At 45.0% G+C, this 12,330-nt stretch overlaps 1 protein-coding gene across 2 annotated transcripts in view; it reads left to right on the top strand.

Annotated features, from left to right (window-relative positions):
* FGF12 (fibroblast growth factor 12) overlaps positions 1-12,330 on the top strand; it is a 216,725-nt gene that overhangs the window by 75,347 nt on the left and 129,048 nt on the right. The window contains exon 1 of one of the 2 annotated variants that reach the window (XM_018912955.3): positions 4,400-4,548. The exons of the other annotated variant lie outside the window; for it this stretch is intronic. Within the exon in view, the coding sequence (XP_018768500.1) occupies positions 4,461-4,548 (88 nt within the window). The 5' untranslated portion in view covers positions 4,400-4,460. Of the gene's footprint in view, positions 1-4,399; positions 4,549-12,330 lie in introns of those variants that run through there. 2 annotated transcript variants of the gene reach the window in all.

Genomic DNA, 12,330 nt, shown 5'->3' with positions numbered 1-12,330 from the left:
AGGGACTGAGATTTTACCAAGTCAGTCTCTCCAGCAGGACCTGAAGTCAGTGGTTTCTGTTCACTCTTGCTCAGAAAAGCAACTAAGAAATTCATCTTTCTTGTCTGATGTACGAAATCAAGCTGTCTTTTTTTTTTCTTGCAACTTCTGTTTGCTCTCAGAAGGTGTGTGGTATACTTTATCCATAGTAGAGTTTTCAGAAGAACCTTTACCTTAGTGCAGTTTTATACTGATCAGGAAGAGGCTAATTCTCTCATTAAATCACCAGAATGAGGACTGACAGATGATTCCCTCCTTGTCCACAAATTTATGGTGTGACCTTCAGCAAACCTCTCAACTTTCTGCTGAAGTTCCCACTGTCTCTGGTGTGGCTGTGCTGTGCTTTGGTGGAGGTGGGTGCAGTAGGAGCTGTATGTGGCTGGTATGTCCCTTGCCAGCTTCATCAAGAAGGGGAAAAGGGTAAGGAGAAATAGCCAGAGAGCACAATGGTGACAGTGGTTTGCACTGAAAAGGGCTTGGCCCGTTTTGGTAGATTTTGCTCCTGCAAGGAGAGGTGTTGTGGAGTGGTTGTCTGTCACTGCTGAAGAATATGCAGTCACTGATCACATAACGACCCATGGAGTGAGCTTGGAGAAATGAGCACCAGGTGCCAGGAGTTTTGTAAATTTACAGAGAGAGGGACAAGGTGCAAGCTCTGCGTCAGCACCAGCTTGGACAAAGCTCTTAAGGTTAATGGACCCTTTCTCATCATATCCGCCCATGTTTGGCCAGACAATACAACAAGGGCAGAGACTTGTGACAAAACCCAACCCAACCAACCAGAAATAACACACCTGCACAAGCTGTTTGTCTGTGCACCCATCACAATATTCAAAGAACTACCAGTGAGTATGGCTGACAACAGAACAGCTTAGACCCAGCACCCTGAAAGATTATTACTGCCTGTGTATAAACACAAGGAAATTAGCTTTCCTGGCTAGTCTCTTCTTGGAGCTTTTGTAGCTTTTCTTTCTTTTTTGGCTTTTGTAACTGGTGAACTCATACACATTATGCTATTTTAATACCTAGCAAAGAGCCTTGTCGGCTAAATCACCTTATTTTTCTCTGATCAGAGTGCAGTACATTCCTCTTTTTAGCAAAGGTATTAATTTAAATTCCATAATCCTAAACATATTCTCATTTCTGTTCAGTGCTTCAGAAGGCCAATGGCATTTTATTTTAATAAGGGAGAAACATACATGACACTGTGTTCCCTGTAAATGTCTTCTGACCTCAGTGAGGCTTTCACAGCTTTCTTTGTGTTCTAGCAAATGCAATCTCTGCTTTTATTCAAGCACACTATCATTTCTAATACCTGTGTTCTACCAATAGTTAAAAATTTAAATAGCTCTAGCATTTTCCCAGTAACTTTTGTGATGTTATTAGCGTTATTATTTAGTAGTGTGAGCTCATCAATGGAGCCATAGTGAGATTTATGCACCACTGTGTCCCATTGAAGTATTGTTTGGGTACATGCTGTCTCTCTGCACTGAAATAAATTTTATTTTGGTTTACCTTGTTTTCAGATTAAAATGAGTTAACACATCTAGCAATGCCTTGATTTATGTCAGCTCCATTTATCGTTTCAAATTCTTTAAGCTTTGTTTACTGGGCTAAGATTTACCTAATTGGGTACATGATATTACTGAGTGTTTTGTAGCATGTAAACACTTGAGTCATATGCGTCACAGTTCTTCCTTTACCATCTTTGTGCTTCCATTTTGCTGTCTAAACTTACTTAAACCTACTCAGTTTGAAAGAGCAGGTGCTTATTGCAGTCCTTAAGACCCTTATTTGGAAATGCCAGGGAATATTCATTCTTTTCACTGGTCTGAGTCTGCCCTCTTTTCCTCTAATGTGACTCAGGAACTGACCCCTTAGAGTGTGCCCCACAAAGGCTGGATTATCAGCTTTGCTGCAAGGTGATGGAAACTCTCCAAAGAAATGGGGATGATTTTATTAGTGGATTTTATGGGTTATTTTGAGTAGATTTTCCAGGAACAACTGTGTTTTGTTTAATGAACAGAGGTCTCAAAATTCAGCTACCTGTTGCATTTTCACTTTTTATTCTAACAAACATCTGTATCATGTCCAAGGCACTTGCCCTTGTATATTCATGGGATAAATCTGCCCATTTCTATGCTAGCTTGATACATATAACATCTAAGTGCAACTCTTCCCTCTTACCTAGTGCTGCACTTCAGTCCTGGCCTCTCTAAATGAGAGCCCCTCATTTACAGCTCCATGTTGGCTGCTAAGCAAGGAGGGCACCTTGACTTTGAATCTCACTGTACTGTCCTTGATCAGCCAGATCCAGAATTGTTCTCATGTCAAATAGGCTGCTGAAGCATTTGCAGAAAGAGGACTATTATTTTTTTTATGCTATTACTGAAGTACTGGAGAACCACCAGTTCTGTTTTAGGGCTTCACTGTGCACACTACTTCTGGCCTTGTTCCAGCAGGGCTGCAGGCTTGTTCTCTGGTGATCAGGTGTAGCAGAGGACTGAAGGACAACTCTGGGAGAAGGGTGAGGTAACCACTGTAGTCTCAGTTTGGTTATGTGCCCTGACATGGCACCATAGCCTTTCATGATGGCTGTGGAGCAGGGATTGCTGAGGAGTGTGATGGAGCAATGATCCTGGGTAACTGGGGACATGGGGCAGGGCAGTTTCATTAAGCTTTCTGCTATGACTTGGTGCATGTGCAATATAAAATAGCTTATAAATTAAGACAGAGTGATGATTTTTTAGCCTAAGTCACAGCAGACAACAAAAACTGAGTTTACCATGAGTCCTGGGGATGTTAGTAATATCCTCCATCTGTCTTACAGTCCTGAACTGTATGCTACTGGCTTTGCTTCTAGATAAGTGCTGTGTTTCAGCATATGAAGTAGAGTTGACTGGAAAACAAGAGCTACCATTTCATGAAATGGTAAACTGTTTTCTTTTTCCTTTTCTATTCAAGAGTAAAACTGAAATTGTGGAGTATTGAGGGCATGAAAGACTCCAGATGCTCTCAAAAATATTAGTTTTGCCACACATGCTTGATAGATTCTCACATCTAAACAGCTTTTCTTTTGTTATGCCTCATTTATGTGCCTTAGTACACTGATCTATGTGTTAACATCCAAGTGTGTATCCCCACTCTTTCATCCCACTGAAGTGCTGGCCAGAAGCTTGTTACATCCTAGAGTGCAGTCTCTGGAAAAATATCCATCTCATGAGCTGGTCAGAGACACCTGGTCACTTCTTCCAGGTATTAAGGGAACAAAAACAGAGAAGGCTTTGAAAGGTGCTGTGTGAGTAGGTAACCCTGCTTGAGCACAAGGTAATTCAGTTAGATGTTCACCCTTTTGCTGGGTTCCTCTTTCTCCCGGAGGGAGCTGCTTTTTAGTGCACGATTAGAGTTTACTCAGGTGAAAGAGTTCTTTTGAATGGCTTTTGTATGATAGTATTGTTATGATAGTACTGTTTTGTTGATGTTTTTCTGTGCTCCTGTCCTTTCTAGCCTAGTCTTGTGGGTTTTGTGTAATTTCATTAACTGGAGACAGTTCTGGTTACTTTCCTTACCATCTTGCCTGTGAAATATGTGCACTACCTTTTTCTGTGCAGCACCAACACCGAGACTCGAGTCTGCAGCGCTGTAACAGCGACAGTTTAAAAACGGGTAAAAGAGAAGGTACCTTGAGTTTCAGTGGAGCGCCCTTTGCAGGAGACTGGTGCCTTGGGGTTGGTGCAAAGACGGAGGCTCCCTCGTTTACAGCGTGCTCATCAGGGAGTCCTCCCGTTTGGGCACCCGCACCCACCGGTGCTTTAAGACTAAAGGTGTCTCTTCTTCCCGGCTACGCTGCCGGCCCGTGGTTCTAGTCCCGGGAGCCCCGGCAGGGCCGCGCTCGGTGCCTTCTGTCGCTGGGGCACCGCGGGCACCAGCCCTGCCAGGCCCCGCACGGCGGCCCCGGCGCTGGGGCGGGCAGCGGGGCTGTCTCCTCCCTCCGCGCCGGGACTCGCGGAACTCGAGCGCGGCGGGACCGGGTCCCCGGTGGCGGGGTAAAAGCGGCAGAGCCGCCGCCGGAGGAGCGGAGCGGCCGAGCCCCGGCGGCGGGGGGGTCCCGGCGGCGCGGCCCGGCCTGGCGGGGGCTGTGCCGGCAGGGGGCAGGGCTGGGAGCCGGCCGCGCGTGTTTCTAGGGCTTGACGTCCTTCCAGCCAGCCCGCCCCGCTTCCCGGCACGGCCGGCCCTCCGCCGGCGGACAAGTCCCGAGAAGTGGCGGCGGGATCCCCCTCCCTCCCCCGGGCGCGGCGGGGCCGCGGCGATGGGCCGGGAAGTTTGGCGGCGAGGGGGCCTGGCGCCCCGCCGCTGAGAGCCGGCCGCTCTGGGGCCGGTCCCTTTTCCGAGGAGCGGGAGGGCGCCACAAAGTGAAATCCATGAGGATTCTCGGGCTTCTCCTGGAGAAAGGCTCGCATATGCTGCAGTGTCTCTGTGGAAGGCGCCTGAGATCCAGCCACAGCCCAGGTGGGGAGCGCGCGTCCTTGTCCCCGCCGCCCTCGCCTCTCCGCCCGGGCGCCGCTCGGCCCGGGCTGGCCCCGTTTCCTCGCCGCCCTCCCTCCCCTGCGCCTCCGTCTCGCCGGCGCCGCGCACAGGTGGCCGGGATGGGCCGGGCGCTGTCCGCGGTGCTGACCCCGCCGCTCCTCCCCGGACCGAGTCCCTTTAATTCGGCATCTCCGCACCCGGGTCCCCTCCGCCCCCAGCAACCCCACCCGCTGGATTCCCAAGACAGCCCCTCTCTACCCGAGGCCTGTTCCCCGCCCCACCCTGTGCGAAATCCCCACTGGAGCCCCCAGCCACACAGAGACCCCACATGTGTCCTTTGTCCTCACAGAGATTCGTGCCTCACACGACCCTCACTATTGTTTCCCGTCCCACCTGCAGCCCACTCAGATCCTTTTTCTTCGTATGGGACCCCTGTATTTCTCATTCCACCCGGAACCCCCAACTGCACCTTCTGTTAGCACCTGGCCAATATTGGGATAACCTTCCCCAGGGTGCCAGTGGCCCCATACAACTCTAGGATTGGCCCCTCGGTGAGAGCTCTACATACTTTGTGCTTCTGGTAGAAGTAATGTCGCAGTGGTTTTCTGGTGCAGGGTGCTGATTGAGTTTTTGAATGGCAGTATACTTACAAGCAAAGAGAAATCCCTGCCTGCTCCTGATGGGGGCCTGAGGAAACTCCCAACTTCTCTGTCAGCTTTTGGCCTGTTGGGGAGAGAGCATTTCACTAGGATGGGAAGGAAGTGCAGTGGGGTGAGTTTCTGAACAATATCTGTGATCCTAAACACTTCCCCTGAGCACTTCTTGAAGAGGGGAGTGAGTGCCTTGGTTTGGTGTGGTACTACCCCTGAGTTCTAGGATCATCTTGTTGAAGCTTTTAAAGTGGTGTTTCTTCTGTGCTACAATTACTTCTGTGCTACATGTGTTTCTTCCATGAATCTGACTTTCCCTCTCTAGAACACTGAGCAAATGTAAATGCCTCTGGAATGAAATCCTCTGTTGTTATTGTTATTATTAACATCTGTAGAAACTACTAATTGGATGCTTATGAGAGTGTCTTTTAGAGTATTCTTTCCTAAAGCTTGTGTCAGGTTTTTTTTGTGAGATCTTGGTCCTAGAAGAGAAAAAAGTCCATGCCTCCAGTGCAAATGCTTGCTGTTCTCTTGAAGAGAAAGGCAGTTCTTAGGGGACCACTGTTGCTGAGATAGCCTGGATTCCCTTATGGCCTTGCTAAGGAAAAGCTGTTAATGGTTATAGCCACCCGTTTATGCCTCAATAGCCTCTTCCCTCCCATGACACTCTTGTGTGCAAGTTGCTGTCTGTGACAGGCTCATGGCAACAGGGGAATGTTTGGGAGAGAACGCTGGACTCCCTTCAAAGCATGTTCTGCCCTGCTTTGAAGAACAATATGATAAATAACTAGACTAAATTGTGGCTGCACGTGGATGCCGTACACACACTAGACTCTTTTCAGTGAAGAGCTTTAGTGAAGTTTTCACTGTAGTGCTACGTGTGAATGTTGGTTTGTGTCTTTTGGAAGAGCAATAAAGAGAACAATAAGCTACTGGTTAAAGTGGGGTGGTGCTTAGGCCATGGGGGTTGCTAGGCTGTAACTTTAGTGAACTAGAAGTCAATGATAGTGTCCTAATAGTTTCCTGGCGGAGCTGGTTTGGCTTTATAGGTGGATCATGTACTGGAGTGTGCTTGAATTTTTTCTTACATTCCTAGTTCTGAGGAATGATACTGAACACTGAGTATTCCTTGTATTTCCTGATGTTGTTCTGTAAGGAGACAGACTATGGGAATGATCTCCTATTGTTATCCCCAACTGGGCTTATTTTCCAGGTTCTAGCCCCTGCCACCATGAGCCTGACCACTCCAGATGGGGTCTGTTGCTTTGAATCAGCATGCTAAAATACGTTCCCTTTCCTTGGCTGTGTTTTTTTCATTTTCTGTCAAGGTTGGGGTTTATGTTCTTGAAAAATGCGCAATAAAAAGGAAAACTTCCACTTATAAAAGGGTCAGTGTGGGGTGGGCCTGCTGGGGGATAAATCTCCTTGCTAACTTCAAAAGCTGAGCATACCCCAAGATACAGGTGTATACTCTGGCAACAGCCCTAAAGGTGTAGTGCTGTGCCCACTGTGGCACTGTGGGGCCAAGCCAGTCAGAGATGTAAACCAGCAAAAGGATTATAAAATTATGGGAGTGGAGGGACTGTGGAAACATTGACTACAACAGTGGTGGCACAGAATGTTGTGAGCTACTTAGGCATCCTTGATCCTCTGATCTGAAGTTATTTTGACAGTTTGACCAAGCCTTTTGCCTTCCTCATATCTGTGTTTTCTTTAATGCAAACAGCTCATAAGGATGTAAGTACACGTTTAAAGTCAGATTCATATTTGTGTGTTGTGCTGACTCAGAGCCTTAGACCACTCCTGATTCTGACAGAAGTTAATGCATGAGAAACAGTGAAATATTGAAGGTAGTTGTATAGTACTGTACAGCTCTATTGTGATGTTAGCAAAAAAATTACGAAAATGTTTTTATCATTATGCAAAGACCTCTCACCTCTTTACTTTAGCTAACTCTAGCCTCTTGTTTTCTTATGCTCCACTTCTGAGGTGTGCAGATCTTGTCTCAAAGGCAGGCCGTGGTTTTTTGAACAGCACCTTTCAAATGGGGCTTAATGGGTCTCCAGGCCGCCACAAAAGTGCAAGTAATTTATAGCAATGCAGAGTAAGGGATTTATCCTCTTCCTTTCTGAATTTCTTTACAAGTATTTTAGCACAGCAACATTCTATATCATCTTTCAGGTGCTTCACTTGTTATCTTAGTTTCAGACTTTGCAAGCTGACTGATTGTATTGCATGGGCAGAGATATTTCCTGTTGCAATGGTGCAGCCACAGTTAATTTTGTTAAGTGTTTTTTCCTTTAATTTATTTTCTCTGCTAATGCTCTTTTCCCCTTTGCTTAGGAAATGTGGTTTGTCAGTCCAGATTTTTTTTTTCCTTTTGGCTTCCTAGCCAAAATTATGAAACTGATAGCTTCTACACTGATAAGTTCAAGGTAAGCATTAAATAATGACTGCATTCTTGTAGCAGCTGTGAATAGAGTTGAGAAAAACTATTTTGAGTGACCTGTACCTGGTTTGCAGCCAGATTTGATGTAAAAAGCCCTGTACCCATGACTGCATAATAGCAGCATGGAGATTTCTGCTAGTGTGTTTTAGTCTCCTTCCATAAGGATTTCTTGGCTCTATGAGTGGTTCTATCTCATGCCTGTCCTCCCCTTGGCTCCAGCACAGACTCTCCTGTGGGATGCGTCATTGCTAAAACCACAGATACTTCTCCCATTGACCAGCAACAGCATTCAGCATCAGTGCATTTTCAGCTTTATTTTCAGTAGTAGAGGTTTAGTTGTATCCAGAGACTGATCTATTCTCAAACATTCACAAGAGTACTTCTCAGTTTAAGTCTCTATTTTGCAAATTGATGCCTTCAGGACAAATTAAGCTCATATTGATAGTAAATCCTGAACTTGGCTTCCATGGGAGTCTCACACTGGTGAAATTTGGAGATGGTCCTGGAAATATACTGATTGATGCTGGCTTTATGGCAAATTAAAATGATGTCTGGCGCAGTAGGTCTTCATATTTCTCCAGGCATCACAACACTAAGTTTGATATTTGGGGCAACAGGAACAAGCATTCTGTCTAGATAGGCAGGGTCAGGCTGTGCCTCTGCCAATAATTAGCCAGTCTGTTGCTGCCCATAGACATCTTTGCATTTTCCCTCAGACTATTTAGGGCACTGTCATAATGTTTCTTGCACGTGCAAGACATCTTCAGATGCAAATGGATTCACACACATAGGAGGTACAATTGCATATTCAAGAATAGTATTTGGCTTATGAGCAGAACAGGCACTCCTTTTTTTGCTTGTGCAGTCATCTGTGCATCCATCTACATTTTATTTACATACACTAGTTCTTGAAAACTTTCCCACTGCTGTTTATTCAAATAAACAGCAAGTTACAGTGTGCAGCAAATACTGCACAGTTCAGCTTCAAATTACTGGAAGCAGCAGCTTTGTGTATGTAAGCAACAGATAGTGAAAGCTGCAGTTCCTTGCTGAGTTCAGGGAGCACAGGGAGGCTTTGATCTGTGGCAGCTCAGTGTGGATGTGCACTGCTGCTGGGAGATGGGAACGGTGCCTTAGTGGTGCTGAGCTGGAGCTGGGAGTGGGTCGCAAGGCTGAGAAGCACTGGGATCTGACTGGGGGTCATCAGTACATTTTCCTTCCCACACCAGGTGTCTTCTCTGCCGTTCTCTGCCACTGTTATGGCACATATTTTGTTCAGGCTCCCTCTTCCTGTTTTGTGTTTTTGGAAAAGTAACACTTGCTGACCAGTGGAAGTTAAGTACCCGTGCTCTTCTGGAATAATGCCTATTGTTGACGCTCATATGCTAGTAGAAAGAATACCTTTGTCTGATTTAGTTTAATTCACCTGGGAAATGAATTAAACAAAACTCTGAAAACTCTTTTTTTATTATAACAGGAGCACTCCTCTGGGGTATTATTCAAGAATAGCTATAGCATTTTAAATCCACACTTCCTTTATTCTGAAGTAACCCTCTCATGCAGAAACTGGCTAAGCATCTCTCCTGGAAGTCCATATTGCTTGTGCATCTTTTAAAAAAAAATCTGTTCTAGAAATGACGAATTTTTAGCATTTTTATTTGGTGAAATTACTTGGTGTCTATAATACAAAAATTCCAGAGATACAAATGATAATGAACTTAGTTATACGCATATAACTTTTTTAAGTGCTTGCAGCCAGTTCTGTGTAGTTATGAAAAGGAAAGTCTTTGATATTATGCAGGATTTTATTTTTCAGTTTGCAGTAAAGTATTTCATAAATCTTCAAAAGAAATGCAGGTCCCTGGGTGTAAAGTGGCTTAGCAATGCAGAGCTGGGTGTAAAGTGGCTTAGCAATGCAGAGCTGTCAGCCAGATGTCTGAGGTTACAGAGCTGGGCATCTGGATTTGCTGGATCTTACCTCAGTCCTCTGAGTGTTGAAACTTGTCTGGGTCCTACCACAGCATCACTGATACTGAATCATATTTGAGAAATGTTTTACTTTCTGTGAATGAGCAAATACAAGCAAAATAAGAGCCATTTGAATTTTCTTAAGTACCTGCAATCAAGATGATAAACAGTATTTTGAAGCAGAGGTTGGCTGGTTTATGGCACTTCAAAGATTTGCATGGTTTTGCAGAGGAATAAAGCTTAACTTCCTTCATTTCCCAATCTCAGCCAAGAAAAGAGTAAGAGGTGTCTGAGGTGTACAATTGCAATGCATTATAAGCTGAAACATTTATGGGAAAAGTTAGCTAACAATATAATGTAATATTTTTTCTGCTTTTCTATTGGTTTTCCTGAATGACTGTATGTATAAAATTCTGTGTTGCTGTTTTTCCACCTGAAGTGCAACTCAAGAATGCAGGGTCAAAGAGAGATACTTAAAGTTGATGACTTTCAGAGCAGATGCTTTCAGCTTAAGAGCTGTGTGACTGCTGTTAGGTTGTGTCCATCGAAGACCAAGGAGTATTTCCGGAGACAGGTCTCAGGTCACTGAACCATCTGAGTGCATATTTAACTCTATTCATGCACCTAGTCCCAACCAGAACCACTGTTGAACCATTAGATTAGTGGTATGTATCACCCCTAAAATTCTTATTTTCCCTGTCCACAGAGCATTGACAGTAGGCTTGTTTTCTGCTTCCAGCAGATTCCTCTGGAGGTGTTTCACAGCCATCAGTTCCCAGATGGAAAGCCCTGTTCATTAAAGAAATTGAATTCTTCCTGTTTTGTTTGTGAGAGTGATCTACTTCTGGCTCACTGAACTTTGTCTTAAAACCAAGCCACTTGTCTTCCCATAGCCCTTTCTGCTGCTTTCCAGAAGTAACATGTTTAATTTTTTACCAGACTGATGCTAGTTTTAAATTTTTTAGTCCAGGTTGTACATATATCATCAAAAGTTTAGCATGGTCTGAAAACTTGATAAGATTTCTTGTAGAATATAGAATTTTTTTCAGTTGTAAAAGACCTCAAAGGTTGTTGAGTACAACTGTTAACCCAGCACTGCCAAATCCACCACTGAGTGCCACATCTGCATGTCTTAAATACCTCAAGGGGTGGTGACTCCACTACTTCCCTGAGCAGCCTTTTCTAATGCTTAGCAACTCTTTCAGTGAATAAATTTTTCCTACTATACAATGTAAAGCTCCCCTGCTGCAATTTGAGGCCATTTCCTCTTGTCCTGTCACTTGTTACTTAAAGAGACCTACCCTTACCTTGCCACAGCCTTCTGTCAGGGAGCTGTAGAGAGCAATAAGGTCCCCTCTGTTCTCCCTTTCTCCAGGTTAAACACTCCCAGTTCCCTCAGCCACCCCTTGTAGAACTTGTTCTCTAGACTCTTTCCCAACTCTGTTCTGTAGCTGGATGGATCACCTAAGTGTCTTTGTTGAAGCTAGGGGCCCAAAACTGGATACAGGAATTGAGCTGTGGCCTCATAAGATGCTTGTAATGGATACCAGATGCAATGGTAGTGTGCAAACTTTCAATTGTGTGAATAAATGTTTGATTAATAGGCCTTTAAATAATTCTTCTTCCCCTTAGAGGAAAAGAGATGTGTAATGTTTAATAATAAAAATAGTGTTTCTTCCCATAGCCTGAAATGGCATGGAAGGAGGTAATCATGTTTTGTATGGCAAAGCATTTTTCTAAATGGCATGTTTATGCCTTTCTAGCATGGTGGCTGCAATTGGCTGCTGGGCCGATTTGCATGTGCTAAATTGCAGTCCTGGGGATCTGTGAAAACAACCCAGCAAAGCCAATCTCAGCTGGGAGCATGGAAGCTGCTGCTAAATTTGTTATGAGCCACCCCCAGGCCCAGCATGAGTCATTATCATTGTTTTGTTTTCCAGAAGTTGGTACCAAATGCTTCCAGGATCCAAAGCGTGGATTATCTCTGGAATTGTATTTGTTCCCTCAAAGCATTGTTTGTTCCAGATAAGAGGAAAGAATAGAAAAGAAATTTGTGTAAAAAAAAAAAATGAAATAATTGTTTCCTTATTAGTGTTCTCTTCCTGCTTTTAATGTGCACTCACAGCCAATTGCTCACTTGAACACTCACTTGTGCATGGCCCAGCAGTTGCTGCTTGGTCCTAATCAGTTTGCTTTGTGCTGCCAAGGCGATGTGGGGGCAACAGTAAGTACAGTAGGATGGGGCAACTTGACTGAAGTCATTGTTTGGCTATGGCAGAGCTGAGGTGGGGAGTTTCTGCTGTCCCTTCTTCTATTTGCCATGCTGGTTTCTCAGTGAGTGCTTTTATGAAGTCACAGCTGTGGATGGGACCAGCTGGGGCATCCATGTGCTGTAAGTCAGGAGTCTTTGGTCTGAGGAGTGCACTGGCCTGATCCCCAGGGTCTTACACCTGATGCCCACTTGCTGCAGTTGCTGGTCCTTGGGGAGATAGGACACGGTGTCGAGAGAACAAAAGCCCCTGCCCTGTGCTTGGGATTGTGACAAACAATCCATTTGTTCCCAACTTTTAGCCCTTGTTTCAGGTTGTCTTCTGAAATAGACTTCTTTGATGTGCTGTGGACCATGCAAGTGTACCTGCAGGGACTGTGGGTGGGATGCAGAGGAAATGCTGGGTCCTGCAGAGGAAAGGTCCAGGA

This window comes from Serinus canaria, chromosome 9 (assembly GCF_022539315.1).
Source record: "Serinus canaria isolate serCan28SL12 chromosome 9, serCan2020, whole genome shotgun sequence".
NCBI classification, from domain to species: Eukaryota; Metazoa; Chordata; class Aves; order Passeriformes; family Fringillidae; genus Serinus; species Serinus canaria.
Note: the sequence above shows the minus strand (reverse complement) of the source record. Positions and strands in the feature narration are given on the sequence as shown.